At 34.1% G+C, this 18,005-nt stretch overlaps 1 protein-coding gene across 1 annotated transcript in view; it reads left to right on the forward strand.

The window, feature by feature from the left end:
• Positions 1–18,005, forward strand: part of LMBRD1 (LMBR1 domain containing 1) — a 107,343-nt gene that overhangs the window by 28,386 nt on the left and 60,952 nt on the right. Inside the window, exons 5-7 of the mRNA XM_012779846.2 lie at positions 2,168–2,235; positions 5,221–5,309; positions 8,452–8,525. Of these exons, the coding sequence (XP_012635300.1) occupies positions 2,168–2,235; positions 5,221–5,309; positions 8,452–8,525 (231 nt within the window). The remainder of the gene's footprint in view (positions 1–2,167; positions 2,236–5,220; positions 5,310–8,451; positions 8,526–18,005) is intronic.

The raw sequence follows: 18,005 nt of genomic DNA on the forward strand, positions 1-18,005 counted from the left end.
GATCAAGAGCAAGTAATTAGCAGTATTTTAAATGACTCCTAGAGTGATAATCAGTACTGTGTGTTAGAGAGAAAAAAAAAAGATGTTTAATAGTTATAAACAAAGTCAAAATTATTATTTGTAGACACTATGTATATCTATATTTAGAAACCCAAGGTATGTAAGGTAAAGTAGCTGGTTACAAATTTAATAAAATCTCAATGAGATATATATGGTCTCTGTTCAATTCTAAATCACATCCTCCTCCACCCTTTGGTTGATTTTTGTATCCTTTTTACTTTTTCTTAAGTTTTTTTCCCTAAAGAATATCTTACATTCTTTGTGAACAAGAACTTACTATATGAAACATGAATTTAAATCTTAAAAGGTGACTTTTAGAGACTTCATTAGTCTGAGAGGACAAATGTTATTTCTGACTTCTTTGAAATATAACATTGTAACTCACTTCTCCATCCATGTTCAGAATGTCTATTTTTGTAATCTTTTATTTATTTTTTTTATTTTAGCATATTATGGGGGTACAAGTGTTAAGATTACATATATTGCCCATGTCCCCTTACCCCCTTGAGTCAGGGCCTCAAGCATGACCATCCCCCAGACGTTGCACATCTCACTCATTGTGTTTGTATATACCCTTCCCTTCCTCCCCACTCCCACCTGCCCAACACCTGATAAATGTTATTCCTATATGTCCACTGAGGTGTTGATCCATTAATACCAATTTGCTGGTGAGTACATGTGGTGCTTGTTTTTCCATTCTTGAGATACTTCACTTAGTAGAATGGGTTCCAGCTCTATCCAGGAAAATACAAGAGGTGCTATATTACCATTGTTTCTTAAAGCTGAATAGTACTCCATAGTATGCATATACCACATTTTATTAATCCATTCATGAATTGATGGCCACTTGGGTTGTTTCCACAACTTTGCAACTGTTTATTGTGTTGCTATAAACATTCAAGTGCAGGTGTCTTTTTCATAAAGTGACTTTTGATCTTTTGGGTAGATGCCTAGTAGTGGAATTGCTGGATCAAATGGTAGACCTACTTGTATCGATTTGAGGTATCTCCATATTGCTTTCCACAGAGGTTGAACTAGTTTGCAGTCCCACCAGCAGTGTAGGAGTGTTCCTGTCTCTCCGAGTCCGCCAACATTTATTGTTTGGGGACTTTTTGATAAAGGCCATTCTCACTGGAGATAAGTGATATCTCATTGTGGGTTTGATTTGCATTTTCCTGATAATTAGAGATGTTGAGCATTTTTTCATATGTTTGTTGGCCATTATTCTGTCTTCTTTTGAGAAGTTTCTGTTCATGTCCTTTGCCCATTTTTTGATAGGGTTGTTTGATTTTTTTCTTGCTGATTTTCTTGAGTTCTAAGTATATTCTAGTTATCAGCCCTTTATTGGATGTGTAGCTTGCAAAAATTGCATTGTGGGCATCAAGCAAAATACAGCTTTTAAATTCCCAGGTTCCTGGTTTCTAGTCCTTGTTCAATCACTTATGACCTATGTGAGTTAGGGCAAATTATTTAACCTTTTTGGGCCTCAGCTTCCTTATCTCTAAAGTAAGGATGACAGCATCTATTTTAGGGTGGTTGTGAGAACTAAATGAGTTAAAATATGTAAAGTTCTTAGAACAGTGCCTGGCATGATATATTTATATATTAAAGTATATAAATATATATATACACATGTGCATGTATACTTACATACATATATATGTGTGTATATATAATCTATACATACACATGTATGCATATATACACACAAACATGTATATTAAGTGTTCATCATTATAAACCATTTTGATGAATTGGATTAGGGGCATTGTAGATTCTGATTGCTCTCTGGGGGAATATTTTATTAAATATTTTGATGATTTTACCAAAGATGCCCACTGGTGAATAAACTATGATTTAGATGTATTGCTTTTCATGAGAACCTAACCATTGAAAAGATTTGAAAATCTCATGTATTTTGCAGAGATACTTAAGATGTGTGGTATACACATTAATTTTTCTTTAAATTTTAAGGTTTTTTTCAGCAAAACTTTACACTGTAGACTATCAATGTGTATTTGATGTGAAAATGCTGTTATAAAATATAAAATATTTTATATTTTAAAGGGCTTGCTAAATGTCATAACTCTTTTCTCCTTGCATTTAGCAAATTAAAACGGCACTCAAGTACACTTTGGGATTTGCTGTGATTTGTGCACTTCTTCTTTTAGTTGGGTAAGTCTTGATTTTTTTTTTTACCTTGACAGTGGAAATAGAATTATTTGAATAATGATAATAATGATGAGGCTCATTCAGGAAAATGTAGGAAAGAAAAAAACAAAATGTGAAAAAGTAACCAACCACTTTTTATATCACCATTCAACAACAGCCACAAAATATAACATCTTTGTTATTTCTTCTAAACACTTTTTGTGTGCTTGAATACATGCAGAGTGCAAATCTACTTTTGTTAATTTTCTATGTTTATGAGGAGGTCTCTTGTTGGTAAACCTAAATTATCTAGAACAGGAATCAGCACACTTTTCTTAAAGGGTAGATAGTAAGTATTTTAGGTTTATGATACATATGATCTCTATAACTCAACTATTCTCTTGTAGCTTTGAAGTAATCATAGATAATACATAAACAAGAACATGCCTGTGTTCCAGTAAAACTTTATTTATAAACACAGACAGCCAGTAGTTAACCAACCCGATTGAGAACATGACTGAGAACCACCGGAATGGAACTACAAATCTTTGCAGTTGCCAGAATAAAAGAATAGTGAATTAAAGACTAGTAGTGTTTTCGTTATCCAGGACAATGTTCTTCTCATTACCATATGTAAATATTTGAATGAGATATACATTAAGGTTAAGTGATTGACTACATTTCTTGAAATATTTTTGAAGGTAGCATACTCTTAGTTTAATTGATGTGTTTTTGCTGATTAAGCAGTAGATAATTTTATGGCAAAGATGGCCAGCTAGGGGACCAAGGACCAACTCTTCATGCAGGAGAAAGCCCGGCAGCTCCTGGGCCGCTAGGAGCCCAGCCACATATCTTGGACCCACATCTTGTCCTGAGGGGCTAAGCGGTCATGAGCCCATTCTCATGTTTAAAGGGCTAGGGGGCAAAGGGGGTCTGTGAATTTGAGACTCACACTCAGGTGACCACCCACCTGCAGGGAACCTTCTGCTGCCAGCCCCTCCCAGTCTGCTCAGGTTGGGGCAGAAGGGCTGCACACTGTCCCGTCACCCAGTCCAGGTGGTTCCTGGTGTTAACAGAACAAGGTCCCACTCCTGTGCCTCCATTTTAATAGAATGTGAGTCTGAACTCTTAACATTTAGAACAAACAAAACTTTAAAATTACTGATTGGTTCAAAATGGTTTTATGGAAAAATTAATCTGTAACAAAAGCTTGGCATTGAGTACAAAGGCTCCAACATTTTTAAAGCAAAGGATACAAAGGTTTCAAGGGACAAGACCAAGAACTAGGGGCTCGGACATTTACAACAGTAGGCATTTTCTCTTCCTCTTTCTGACAGGTGGTGGGCAGAGGTGTAGAGTAGGTTTAACTACTTAATACAGCTCATCTTTTTTGGAGCACTTGTGTGTTGGATACTGTGCTAGGTCTTGGGGCTACAGATGGAAGATCATAGTATTTGTCTTCAAGGTTTACATCAGGAAGACAAATAAATATCTTGAATTACAATGTTTAAGTGCTCTAAAAAGGGATAAAGTCTAGATATTGATGATAGAAGAGCAAGTTCTCACTCTGCCTTTCAGAATTGGTAGACTTTAGAGGAAGTAATATTTGAACTGAGATTTGAAGAAGTGGTAATTGGTCAGCTAACTTGATAAAGAAAATATATGAATAGCATGTATAATGTATTAAGTTATTAAGTGTGAAATTTCCAATTTCCTTAAGTACTAAGTTTGACAATTAATATCTCTGACATTTCACTTTGACACTTCTTGTTTTATTTTTATTGTGAAGGTACAGCCTCAGTCTTGCAAATGCACATTTTGGCTTGTGATTATCTTTCAAAATTTTTTTTAGAGTAGTTTTTTTTTTTAAGCCATGGAGAAGTCAAAACTTCATGTTAATTTTCAAATATTGTTTTCCATTTTGGAACCAATGCAGCACAGACAGCTCAAAATATCAATGAAGTGTTTGAGAAGGATGTGGCTAAAGAATGCACAGTATACGGATGGTTTGAGAAGTTCCATTCTGGTGATTTTAATCTTGGAAGTGAGCCATATGGATGACCCCAGACCAAATTGGACAATGATGAGCTGAAAGTTGTAGTGAAAGCAAATCCTTCTCAACCTATGCATGAATTAGCAGCAAGGTTTGATGTTACTATTCCAACAATGTTGGGCCATTTGAAACAAATGGCCAAGGTAAAGAAGCTGGATAGATGGGTACCATATGAATTAAATGAGCATCAGAAGAGAAATTGTCTCAAAGCTTGCCTTTCTTTACTGTCACAACATAAAGGCAAACTATTTCTATACCATATTGTTAGGTGTGATGAAAAATGGATCTTTTTGACAATCACAAGATTTGGCACAATGGATGGTTAAAGGTGAAGTGCCAAAACAGTCCAAAATGGAATAATCATCCCAAAATGCTAATGGTGTCTGTTTGGTGGTCCAGTGCTGTTATTATTTAGTACAAACTTCAGTTGATTACAGTGGATGTCTACTGCAAGCCATTGGACAAAACGATGAGAATGTTTTTGATTAAGCAGCTGAGACTGGTCAATAGAGACAGGCCAATTCTCTTGCAAGACAGTGCACAACCACATGTCACACAAACAATGCTGCTCAAACCACAGAAGCTGGACTTGGAAACTCTTTGTCATCCACCCTATTCACCAGACCTTGCACCAGCTGACTACCATTTCTTCTACTCGTTGGACTACTTCTTGCAAGGAAAATACTCAGTTCTCAACAAGCCGTGGAAAATGCCTTTTGCAATTTCATTGCCACTTGCTCTCCAGGCTTCTTCACTGCTGGCATAAACAAGCTACTGTTAAGATGGCAAAACTGTGTCGATAGTTTAGGCGCACCCTTCGGTGTATGTTGCAGATTGATTGTTTTGGTAAAAAGTTGATCTTTGTTTTAAAAAATTACTGAACATTTTGTTTCAGACCATTTTATTTAACCTTTTATCTTTAAAGCCATTAAACAAAGTTATTTTCTGCTTTGTAGTGCTTTCGTTCCATTGAGTGTTCCCAATAACAAAAATTCTACAGAATGGGAAAAAGTGAAGTTCCTATTTGAAGAACTTGGAAGTAGTCGTAAGTATTCTTTTTAAAAAACTCACAGTAATTTGTATTTCCTGATCCTCGGGACTTTTGAGAAAGCCTGTGTTTACTTTAAGAATTCAACCCCACAATTTTTCTAATTTGTTAAACGTATGCTAGACAAATTAAGACCCTTGTGGTGTTAAGGTTCACTTCTAGCTATCTAGTTATTATGTAGCTAGTTTCTTGACTGCTTTATAAAATTAATATGTTGAAAAAAATGTAATCTTTTCATCAAAGTATTTTAGCAGTGAAGGTGGTATAATTTCTGTGTGACCTTTAATTCACTTAGTGTAATATAGAATAATATGTTAAAGAAATGTACTGGATGTATTGGTTTTTATTGTTAATTTTTAATTAGTAAGAGAGAACCCTATATATATATTTTTGAGATCAAGTAATCTTTTATGCAGAATGTAAATTACAGAGATTTCATATGAATTAAATAATGTTTTATTATAAATTTACCTCACCAAAACATTTTGGCATTGCTTTTCCAAAAATTTTCCTTAACTTAGTCCACGTAACCTAAGTTTTTGGAGAAATAAATCTAGGCAGGTTCAGGGGGGTAGGTTAAGATAGCTTTGGCATTAGAAAATAATGTTAAATAAGAATATGTACCATGTTACTCAGAATTTCATGTGCATTTGAACGTAGTAACTTGATTTTCAAGGAAACCTAGAATACTTATTTTTATGAACATTATATTGAAAAAGTTTACTGCTTTTGTATTTATTTGTTCTGATAGGTACTATACATTCTGATGATTAAATTACATCTTGGAGTCTGCTGTATAAGTTTTAATTTTCTTGCTTTCCACTTAAGATTTTGTCTTGTAAATTGTGGTCCATTAATATCTTGCTGATACAAGCAAGAATAAGGATTGTAGGCCTGGCATCTACTAATACTGAATTGTCAAGATTTATGCACCTTGATTCTATTGCTGAGAAGTAAATTGCTTCTTTTCTTCTAATTAGCTCCTTCATGTATTTTTAGTAACTAATCTTCTGCCCTAAACATTATTTTATAAGTTATATTATGAGTATTAGTATAACTTGAATCCGTGATTAGGTATGTAGCATTATTCTGATTTCTGTAATCTCATTCTCTTCAGTCTTTTTTTTTTTGTCTCAAATCTTAAACACGATATTGTAGAGTACATTTTGCTTATCACTTTGGATCAGCAGACTTTTTAGGTTCAAAACAGTCATACAACTATTCTTAATTCTAGTCTTATTTGTCCATTACCACATGTTCCTGCATTTTTCAGGCATGAGGGATATTTAACCTTTTTTAAATATACGTTTTATATGTGTTAATAGTAAAATGTATAAATCTTATGTATACATGTATATAATTAGTGTAACTGATTACATTAAAGCTATAGAACACACTCATCACTGCAGAAGTTTTCTCAGTATGCCTATTCAATTAATATCATCTCCCATGAGGGATACCACTGGTATAGTTTTTGCCACTTTATTAGTTTTGCTTTATTTTGAATATCATACATGGAATAATATGATTTTTTGTATGTCTGGCTTCTAATGCTTTAAAATTTCTATGTATAAGTAGTTCCTTTTTATTTCAGGAGAGTAATATATTTTATAAATATGCCATAACTTGTTTATCAATAGGATCTATTTATTATATCCTAAAGGTATATGTACCTAGATCATTGACCCTACAATGTCAAGAGAATTTATCTTCAAGTGTCTTTAATGCATATTTATTCATCCTTTACCCAAATAGGAATAATTCATAGTGATCAATTTTGCATGATTTGGTTTACATGATTTTGACTGTTAGTAATATTAACTTTGTGATTGGCCATATACATTAGCATAATGCTCCATTTTATCAATTCTAAAACACATAATTTTTGAGATTTTTATGTGTCTGTTTTTGGGATGTATTTTATAAGTGCTGATATACCTTAAAATTGCTATCAGCCAGATACCAGACTTGTCCTAGTTGTATGAAAACCTTCTGTTGATACTTCTGGTAAGAACAAGAAAGTAGCAGCATCAAAATGTCTTTGATTTGATAAAATATAATTTTAAAAAATTAAGGCATAAAAATTTGCCTTGCATAATTTATTAATTTGTGTTAATAACATACTTTATGTGTTATACTAGGTCTGTCTGGAAAATATCCAGTCATGTAACTGTTCTCGTTATATTAACAATGGCTGGATACTTTCTGGTCAGACCTCATGTAAAACTAAGAAATGAGTTTTAAGAAGATAGGTCATCATAATTTTATTAATATTTATAAAAGATTAATGTTAATTCATTAAATTAATCAAAGCCTTGTATTTGATTCCATAGGACCTGCATTTGAAATAGGTCAATACAAGCCCAATAGGACCTATATTAAAACTGGAAAAATTATTACTCCTACTTAAGAATATTCAAATTTTCATAGTATTTCATATATAATCTGATATATTTATGTGAAAGTATCACCCCTGCCCCTCACGCACTGGCTTTTCTTTAAATAATTTCCTAAATACAACTCATTAACATAGTATTCCCTTTTTTGGTGTTACATTTGAATCTATTTTCCATGGTGTTTGCTTTTATTTTTCTACTAAGTAGGCAATTTAATACTTTCAATTTAAGAAGTGAAATAAACTCTTTAATTAAGATTTTAGTTTTACGATATCTATTAAAAACTTATCTGAAAATTAAGAACAAAGAAACTTAAGTATCAAGATTGAGGGGAGAAAGGAGAACAATCAAGGTCAACAGCTTTCCTACATAAAGTTATTTCTCAGCGTTTGTGATTGAGAAAAGCCTGGTGATCTTTTCATTACCTCTTGAGCATCTAATATTTTGTTGATTTCTTTTTAGGCCCAATAATTAGTAATTTTTCTCTTAATTTTAAGAGGTGAAGGAAAGAAAATCTTAGCTAGTCTGAAAGATCTTTTACAAATCAATTTGTGAAGAGCTCTTTACAAACTCTTTTCTCCACTTGAAGTTAACACTTCAAGGACATGGTAAGATATATTGGTTTTTATTCCTTCAGAATGTCTAAGAAGACTAGTTTTTTTATATTTTGTATTGATTTGCTGAATATAAACATTTGCATAGTATATATGTTCATTTTTTAAAAAGTTTTTCTTTCTTTACAGATGGTTTAGCTGCATTGTCGTTTTCTATTAGTTCTCTGACCTTGATTGGAATGTTGGCAGCTATAACTTACACAGTAAGTGTAATGGTGATAATTGAGTTAAAGAATTGCCTTAGAAAGCAATTCTTTTACCTTGGTAATCTATTGAGCTTAATTGTATTTTCCTTTTTAATATTTTAGTTCTTTTTTAAAATTTTTTATTTTTTTTATTTCAGCATATTATGGGGGTACAATGTTTAGGTTACATACATTGCTTTTGTCCCACCCGAGTCACAGCTTCAAGTGTGCCCATCCCCCAGATGGTGCACACTGTACCCATTAGGTGTGAATATACCCATCCCCTCATTCTCCCCTCCCACCTGTCCAATGCTTGATGAATGTTACTACTATATGTGCACTTCAGTATTGATCACTTAATACCAATTTGATGGTGAGTACATGTGGTGCTTATTTTCCCATTCTTGTGATACTTCACTTAGTAGAATGGTCTCTAGCTATGTCCAGGAGAATGCAAGTGGTACTAGATCACCATTGTTTTTTGTGGCTGAGTAGAACTCCATGGTATGCATATAGCACATTTTATTAATCCACTCAGGTATTGATGGGCACTTGGGCTGTTTCCACACCTTTGCAATTGTGAATTGTGCTGCTATAAACATTGTAGTGCAGATGTCTTTTGTTCCTTTGGGTATGTGCCCAGTAATTGGATTGCTGGATCAAATGGTAGTTCTACTTGTAGTTCTTTGAGGTATCTCCATATTACTTTCCACAAAGGTTATACTACTGGTAGTTTGTGGTCCCACCAGCAGTGTATGAGTGTTCCTATCTCTCTGCATCCACACTGACTTTTATTGTTTGGGGACTTTTTGATAAAGGCCATTCTCACTGGAGATAAGTGATATCTCTTTGTGGTTTTGATTCACATTTCCCTAATGATTAGAGATGTTGAGCATTTTTCATATGTTTGTTGGGCATTAGTCTATCTTCTTTTGAAAAGTTTCTGTTCATGTCCTTTGTCCACTTTTTGACAGCCAAAGAAACTATTATGAGACCAAACAGCCAGCCTACTGAATGGAAGAAAATATTCACATACTATACATCCAATAAAGGGCTGATAACTAGAATCTATATAGAACTCAGGAAAATCAGCAAGAAAAAAATATTTTAGTTCTTTCTTCAAGTTTTCTTTGCTTAAGAGAAAATTTTAAGCTACTTAGTCACAATCATTTTATCTATATTTGGGAAATTTAATATTCAGGAACAAATTTTATGATTTATGAATTCTGAAGGTGGTCGTATACTATATTATAATACAATTAGTGATTCATAAGCATACTAGGACTCTGAACCATAGACTAGTATCTGTTACTGATTCAGTAGATTTATCCTACTTGGGGACATAGGGATTTTCAAATCAGATAATTTATATATCTTGATACTTCTCTAGCATATGGGATCTAATCTTATACTCTCAGTCTTTAATGTTTTTTTAGTCTTTCTAGAAATTGTAAGGTGTGAATGACTAACAAAGTTGTGTACAGACTGCTCTTTGGGTCTTTTGCTCAAATTATAGAGGAAAAGCTAATAATAAATGCTCCTTTCTTATCTACCCCAAGCATGTAAGAAGCATTAAAATTATCTGGAACCTTTCAGATTAATGAAGTTTATATTTAAAGCACTCTTAATTCTTGCAAAGATGGAAAATACTGGTTATAAAGGAAACATTTTGGGATGTTTACTCAATATGTCTTTCTTTAGACATAAGAAATGGGCTATTAGTGTAATAGCAGAATCTAGTTTTGTTACATGCTCATTCATGTGTCATAATGTATAATAAAAGAATCCTAAAAGACTTGCATTTTATATCTTACTGATGCTTATTTGGATAGTCAGTTTTATTACTCCTTGTTATTTTTGTGTTTTTATGTCTTACTATATAAGGAATTTGCCATCTAGTATCAGTGGGTGATTATCCTTCTATCTCACAGAATATGTCTAGAGCATGTTACTTATTTGTCTTTTAAGAAGCATTCACTACTTAACAAATTAGAAGTTAGGTCTAGATTCTAATTGCTATTCTCTGACCGATTTGTTATGTTAATCTTGGGTTTATCTTTTAACCTTCTTGGATCAGTGTCTTCCCTATTAAATGGTAATAGAAAATGCCTCACAGGGATTTTTGAAGGTTAGATGATACTGTTTGTAAAAGTGCTTTGAAAACTGTAGGGAAATGAGGATATAGCAGTTGATGAAAGATTAGTCAAGAGAAACAAATGGAAAAAGACTATTTAATGTCAGTGTCAAGAACTATGAAGGGCCCAGGATTTTACCTATTTGCAGCCTGTGAGTTTTATGGATGGTGGCTGAAGATGTAAGACTTCTGTGTCAGAGACAGAGAACTTTTGTCACTCACAGCAATAGCAGTAGCCATAGGATCAGGATTTTTCTTGTGTTGGTTCCCTGAACCCCAGTTCCCACAGGGCAATGGAGAGAGAACCAGTGTTCTGTAAAGTTTGGATTCAGTCAAATGGCCACACTCAAGGATGCAGAAGGCCACATGTGGCCTCAGGGCCACAGATTCCCCACCTCATTCTCTAACATCTGAGTGGAGACCTGAATGGAATGAAAGCAAGCCGTGATGGAAGAGTAAGTGCAAAGATCCTGAGATGGGAACGTATATACTGTATTTAGATACTAGCAAGGAGACAAAGCCATTGTGGCTAAGCTCAGTTAACAAGGAGAAGAGTGACAAAGCATGAGATGAGAGCAAGAGGCCACATCACATGGAGCCTTATAAACCATGGTTAGGATTTTGTATTTTATTCTGATTGAGGTTAAAAGTCATTGGAAGGTTTTAAATAGAAAGTAATGGGATTTGAGAAACATTTTAACAGTAGTACTCTGGTGGCTATGAATTATATAAGCTATGACGGTGAGCATCAGGAGTGGAATTATTAAAACTATTTGAAAGAGGGCTGCTCTGTAGGAACAATATTATTGTAAAGGTAAATATTTTAAACTAATATTTTATATTATTCAAATCAAAACTTTGAAAATTATCATTTAAATAATCAACTAAGTAAAATATAATAATCATACTGAATGAGTTAAAATATCCTTAGAAGAGCTTTACTTTTTTAAAATACAGCAAGTCCTCATATAATGCCATTTCATTCAATGTTGCTTTGTTATAATAGTGCTGAAGAAAAAAAAAATCAATTCCTGAGTGGGCCACTGTCTGTGTGGGGTTTGCATGTTATCCCCATGTCTGCAAGGGTTTTCTCTGGGTATTCCACTTTCCTCTTGCATCTCAAAGATGTATACTTTAGTTTAATTAGCATGTCTAAAAGTGTGAGTGTGTGCGCCCTATGATGGAATGGAATGGTGGTCTATCCAGGGTTGGTTCCTGCCTTGTACCCTGAGCTGCCAGGATAGGCTCTAGCCACTCGTGACCCTGACTAGAATAAACAGGTTGGAAAATGAATGAATGAACGAATACAGATTATGGTAAAGTAAAAATCTGTAAATGATACAATAGCGATATGAAAACACTCAGCTAGCCCAACATATTTCCTATTGTTTTGAACTGTGTGGTGGTAGGAAGTGCACCTTAGAGTTTTCATTTCGCAAACATTTATTCCTTAATTTCACCCACCACCACTACAAGCTTCGTCACTCACTGATTCACCAAAACCTGGGTGATTATTTCACTTGTTTTTATTAATCTTTCCTAAATATAAGTACAGCTTACCTGTATTTCAATGTTAATTATTAGAAGTGTTTGGATGTTTATTTAGAAGTTTGGAGATGTTTTTCTGACCAAAAATACACCATAGGATCTTAATCAATTAGCCTATGGTAAAATTGGTTTCATTGTACAACATTTTGCTTAAAGTCACAGTTTCCAAGAGCCCATCACTGATGTTAGTGAAGGCTTACTGTACCTAGGGCTGGGCTGAAGGACGCTGGTAAAACAACTAGAGGACCTTGTGATGGGACTGACACTGGGAACCAGAAAGACACAGAAGAATTGCTGTATAGCTAGGGAGGGGCCACTTAGGGCATAAGGTAAAGGGAGAGATTCCAATGTATCAATAATAGCACATTAAGATTCAGCTTCCTAGGAGTTATATTATTCATTTTCTTTAAGCAGCAGGACTACAATTATGATTCTTAGTGGAGAGGCTTAAGTGTGGTTCTTAAGTCCATTGGTCCTTTGACCTACTTTATTATCTAAATTTCTTCATCTTTAAAGTGGGATAATATTTAAGAAATAAAGTTGTGAGGATTTAGCTAAATAATCTACCAAATCTTGCATTCTATTGGCCACCCAATAAATGATCACTATTAAGCTTAAACAGGTGAATATTCACAACCTCTTTCCTCTCTCAATGAGAGCAGATCAAACCCTAAAAGCAATTGTATGATGATCAGTGAGAATGTGGGTTATTCAAAGATGACGAAATCAAAGAGGCATTTATAATTGAATGGTGGTTAGTTGGGGTTGGGGGAGTGTGGATAACAGGTAATGTCATATAAATAGTTCTGTAAGTATGCCCAAAGCTCCGAGAATGTTTTCTACTAAACCATGGTTTGGTCCGTTTTAATATCTATGGTGTCTGGAGGGAGAAAGGGTAGGTGAGTTGTAATCCTGTTCAAAGGAGCATTCATAGTGTGTATAGCTGAGTTCTAGTCATGAGTATGAATCTTTGTGTAAAATCTAGTATCTGATCCCTAGCTTCCCCGTATGTAAAAGTGGGCAAGTAATACTCAAACTTTAGCAGAGATTCATTGAAAATCTACCACTTATAGATAACTGGTTTTATTGTAGATACATGATTAATAATTCTAATTATATTTTCTTATAGTTGGAATCCAAAGTTTTCTCCTAAGTAATCATGGAAAAGCCTGATAATTGGGCTTTTCCTATGATGTAGTGTGAAAGTGGGTATAGTACATATTTGTGAGGAATAGAAGAGGTTTAATTTTAATTGAAATACCCAGAGTGGGAAATTAATACTTAGAGTACTTTGCCCCTATATAGAGAGAATTAATTATTAAATGAAAAATCATGCCTGTTACAGAATTTGTAACTAATGTTTTATATTGAGACTAGACATGTTTTTTGTACTTTATATGTATCGGTCAAGTATGAATTTCTTAGATATGTTATTTTTAATTTTTAAAACTAGTTGATTATTTAAATTTTACTAAGATTCTGACTACAATACCATAACTTGAATGAATAGCCAAATAATTGGGCATTCAGTTTTAGGAGGAGAATGTCAAACAACGTATTAGCTTTCATATTGTTCTAAGCTTACATTGAAAGGGAATCTGATACTTTTTAGATTTAAAAAAGTGAAACCCATAGGCACAAATATCTATGTAGATATTTTAATTTTTTAGTGCCACCAGGTGGAGAAATGTTGAATAATGTCTTCATGTAAAGTGGACCAATGAAGTGCCTGTAGAACCAATGACTGCTAAACTGTTTAATTATATACCATTGTAAGTAAAACTTTAAATGTGCCCTCCAGGATATTTTTGAATTATAAATACATATTCATATATTCTTATGCTAACATAATATAAAATATAAACTAAAAGATTAAAGAAAATTAAAGTAATAAATTAAGGATTCCCAAAGACAAAAATAAAATATGGAATATTTTCTTCTTGTACCCATCAAAAGTTTTCTTGTCCCCATGTCTTAGTTCAGGCTGCTGTTAACACATAATGCCATAGACTGGGATTGCTCAAACAACAAACGTTTATTTCTCACAGTTCTGGAGCTTGGTAGATACAAGATCAAGGTGCCTGAACATTTGGTGTCTGATGAGGACCCACTTCCTTGGTTTGCAGTTCTTACTGTATCCTCATATGGTGGAGAGCAGAGGGAGAGGAAACAAGCTCTCTTGTGTCTCTTCTTATAAGACACTAATCTCTTTCAGAAGGGATCCACCCTCATGACTTAATTACCTCCCAAAGGCTCCACCTACAAATACCACATGGGGATTAAGCTTCAACATATGAATTTTAAGGAAACACATTCAGTCCATAACACCTTATGAACTAGAACAGTGGTTTTCAATAGCATTTGAGACAGAAACCCCTTTAAGAATCAAGTATTTCAGGCTTCCATCTGATGTCATATTTCATTGAATGTATGTCACTGATTATAAGATGCACCACTTTATGTACTACTTATAAGGAAAAATTCATGACATTGCTTTTGGTTTTTGTTGTTGTTGTTGTTGTGAGACAGAGTCTCATTCATTACCCTGGGTAGAGTGCAGTGGCGTCATGCTCACTGCAACCTCAAATTTCTGGGCTCAAGAGATCATCTTGCCTCAGCCTTTCCCAAGTAGCTGGGAGTACAGGCATGTGCCATGATGCCTGGCTAATTTTTCTGTTTTTAGTAGAGATGGAGTCTCTCTCTTGCTGAAGCTGGTCTTGAACTCCTGAGCTCAAGTGATCCTTCCGCCTCGTCCTCCAAGAGTATTAGGATTATAGGCATGAGCCACTGTGCCCGACTGCTTTCATAATCATTTATAAGTATTTCTCTTTCTTTCTTTCTTTCTTTCTTTCTTTCTTTCTTTCTTTCTTTCTTTCTTTCTTTCTTTCTTTCTTTCTTTCTTTCTTTCTTTCTTTCTTTCTTTTCTTTCCTTCTTTCTTTCTTTCTATAGAGACAGGGGATGGGGGGATCTCACTGTGTTGCTCAGGATGGTCTCAAACTCCTGGCCTTGAGCAATCCTCCTGCATTGGCCTCCCAAAGTGCTTGGATTCCAAGGCATGAGCCACCGTATCCGGCCATTTATAATTTTTGTTTTACTTTTAGTGAGAGAGATTTCTTAGACTTTATGTTTCATCACTCTTCTACATACGTATATAACCAGGAAAATAGGAGTGAAATAAGTTGGACAGGCATTCCTAAAACTTCACATTTGGAGTTTGAAAATTCAGAATCAGTTTTTGAATTGGCTATTGATGTCCATGTTTTACTGTACAATACAGATGCTATGACTTACAATGGGGTTACTTCCTGATAAACCCATCGCAAGTTGAAAATATCATTAAGTTGAAAATGCAGTGAATACACCTAACCTACCAAACATCATGGCTTAGCCTAGCCTACCTTAAATGTTCTCAGAACACCTGTAGTTACACAAAATCATTTAACACTAAACTGTTTTATAATAAAGTATTGAATATCTTATGTAATTTATTGAATGTTCTCATATGTGGGAGCTAAAAAAGTATATTGTTTTTTCTGCTATCAAGAGAATTGATTCAACTTTTCTTGGGTTCTCTAGTCTTGTATCTGGGATTTTATTTGAAGCTGCTAACATAGCCATTCTGTAAATTTAAATTGTTTAATTGTTGCTTCTTGTCTTGACCGTGTGAAAGGCAATCCCTTTTCATATACCTAAAAAGAAAAATGCAAAATAGCTTCTATTTTGGATATATCCCTTTCTTAAGCTATGAAACACTTGACTCTTGCTTTGAAAGAAAATATAAAATTATACTCATTGTTCCAATGAATATTTGCTTTACTATTTATGCTTCTAAGTTCTCTTTCCTCTTACTTACATATTCTTTTTGTGTCAATGTCACATCATAGTACTATCTCATGCAGCATAAGTGGCAATTAAACTCAATAACTGTACCAAGAATGCATGTGACTCTATTGAAGTGACTATAATATAACCAGCTGTGACCAAATTTGTGAATGTACAAGTAATGATAATATGCTATAATGTCTGCCTACCCAGTGATTATAAGATGCCTTCAATTTTGAGATGCATCCAAATTTCACTGATGTTAAATGTAAGAAAATGTATATGTCTTAAAATCAATGAATACTTAAAAGGAAAGTCTTGACTACTTATATTGTTTCATTAGTTGTAACAGCATATATGTCCTTGAATAATAGGTTTTACAAATATGTGGAAAACATTTATTCAGTCTGTAGGCAGTGCTTGGTGTTGACTGTTTGCAGTAATCTAAAGCTCAGAATTGGAAACCATTGTTACAGATAAAGGAGAGGTGGTTAGAGAAACGGTGCCATTCTGAACTTAGCAGTGAAAGAATGTATTAGGAATATATTTTGTATACATTTATTTTAAACACATTTCAGTTTTAAAATAGAGTTGGTGATTTATTTTTGGAAGTCCAAACAAATTGGAGGCAATTATAATTGACCTAGAAGCATTTAAAACTATTTAGCCTTGTTGATGTTCTGGAAATGCACTAGAGGGCAGTAGTAAGCAATAAAAAGATTGTTTCTGAAAAAGATAGTCTTTTTGTATATTATATTCAAGAAAGTCTGAGGTTAAATTCAAAAGATTGTTGTTTAAAGATCGTAAAAGTTATAATGTTTTGTATTAGGTTATTAAGTATAGAATTTCCAATTTCCTTAAGTGTTAAGTTTGACAGATTGGTAGCTCTGACATTTCACTTTGATACCTCTTATGTTTTTTGTTATTTGTTTTTTTATTGTGGAGGTACATTCCCATTCTTTCACATGCATGTTCTGCCTTCTGATTGTCTTTCAAAAAAATTTTTAGAGCAATTTTTGTGAAACCTTGGATAAGTCAAAACTTATTATTTTCGAATATGAGTTCCATTGTGGAACTCGTGCAGCATAGACAGCTCTAAGTATCAACATCAATGAAGTGTTTGGGAACGATCTGGCTAATGAATGTACAGTGTGTTGATGGTTAGAAAAGTTCCATTCTGGTGATTTTAATCTTGGAAATGAGCCATGGGGTGACCTGATACCAAGGTTGGTAATGATGAGGTGAAAATTATAGTGGAAGTAATCCATTTCAACCTATGCGTGAATTAGCAGCAAGATTTGATGTTACTATTCCAACACTGTTGGACCATTTGAAACAAATGGGCAAGGTAAAGAAGCTGGCTAGATGGGTACCACATGAATTAAATTATCATTAGAAGATAAATCATCTTGAAGATTACCTTTCTTTGCTGTCATGACATAAAGGCCAATCATTTCCACACCATATTGCTACATGTTGATGAAAAATGGATTTTTTTTTGACAGATTGCAAGCATTCAGCACAATGGCTGGATAAAGGTGAGGTGCTGAGACACAGTCCAAAACCAAATATTCATCCCAAAAAGCTAATGATGTCTGTTTGGTGGTCCAGCATTGGTGTTTTTCACTACAGCTTCATGAACCCTGGTCAGTCAATTACAGTGGATGTCTGCCACAATCAATTGGATGAAATGATGAGGATGCTGCTTGCAATTAATCAGCTGAGATTGATTAATAGAGACAAGTCAATTCTCTTGCAAGACCACCTGTTGCAAAAAGCAATGCTATTCACACTACAGAAGCTGGACTTGGAAACTCTCTGTGATCCAAGTATTCACCAGATCTTACACCAACTGACTACCACTTCTTCCAGGCATTGGACCACTTCTTGCAAGGAAAAATATTCAATTATCAACAAGCTGTGGAAAACACCTTTTGTGATTTCATCACCACTGGCTCTCCAGGCTTCTTTGCTGCTGGCCTAAGCAAACTAC

This window comes from Microcebus murinus, chromosome 5 (genome assembly GCF_040939455.1).
Source record: "Microcebus murinus isolate Inina chromosome 5, M.murinus_Inina_mat1.0, whole genome shotgun sequence".
NCBI classification, from domain to species: Eukaryota; Metazoa; Chordata; class Mammalia; order Primates; family Cheirogaleidae; genus Microcebus; species Microcebus murinus.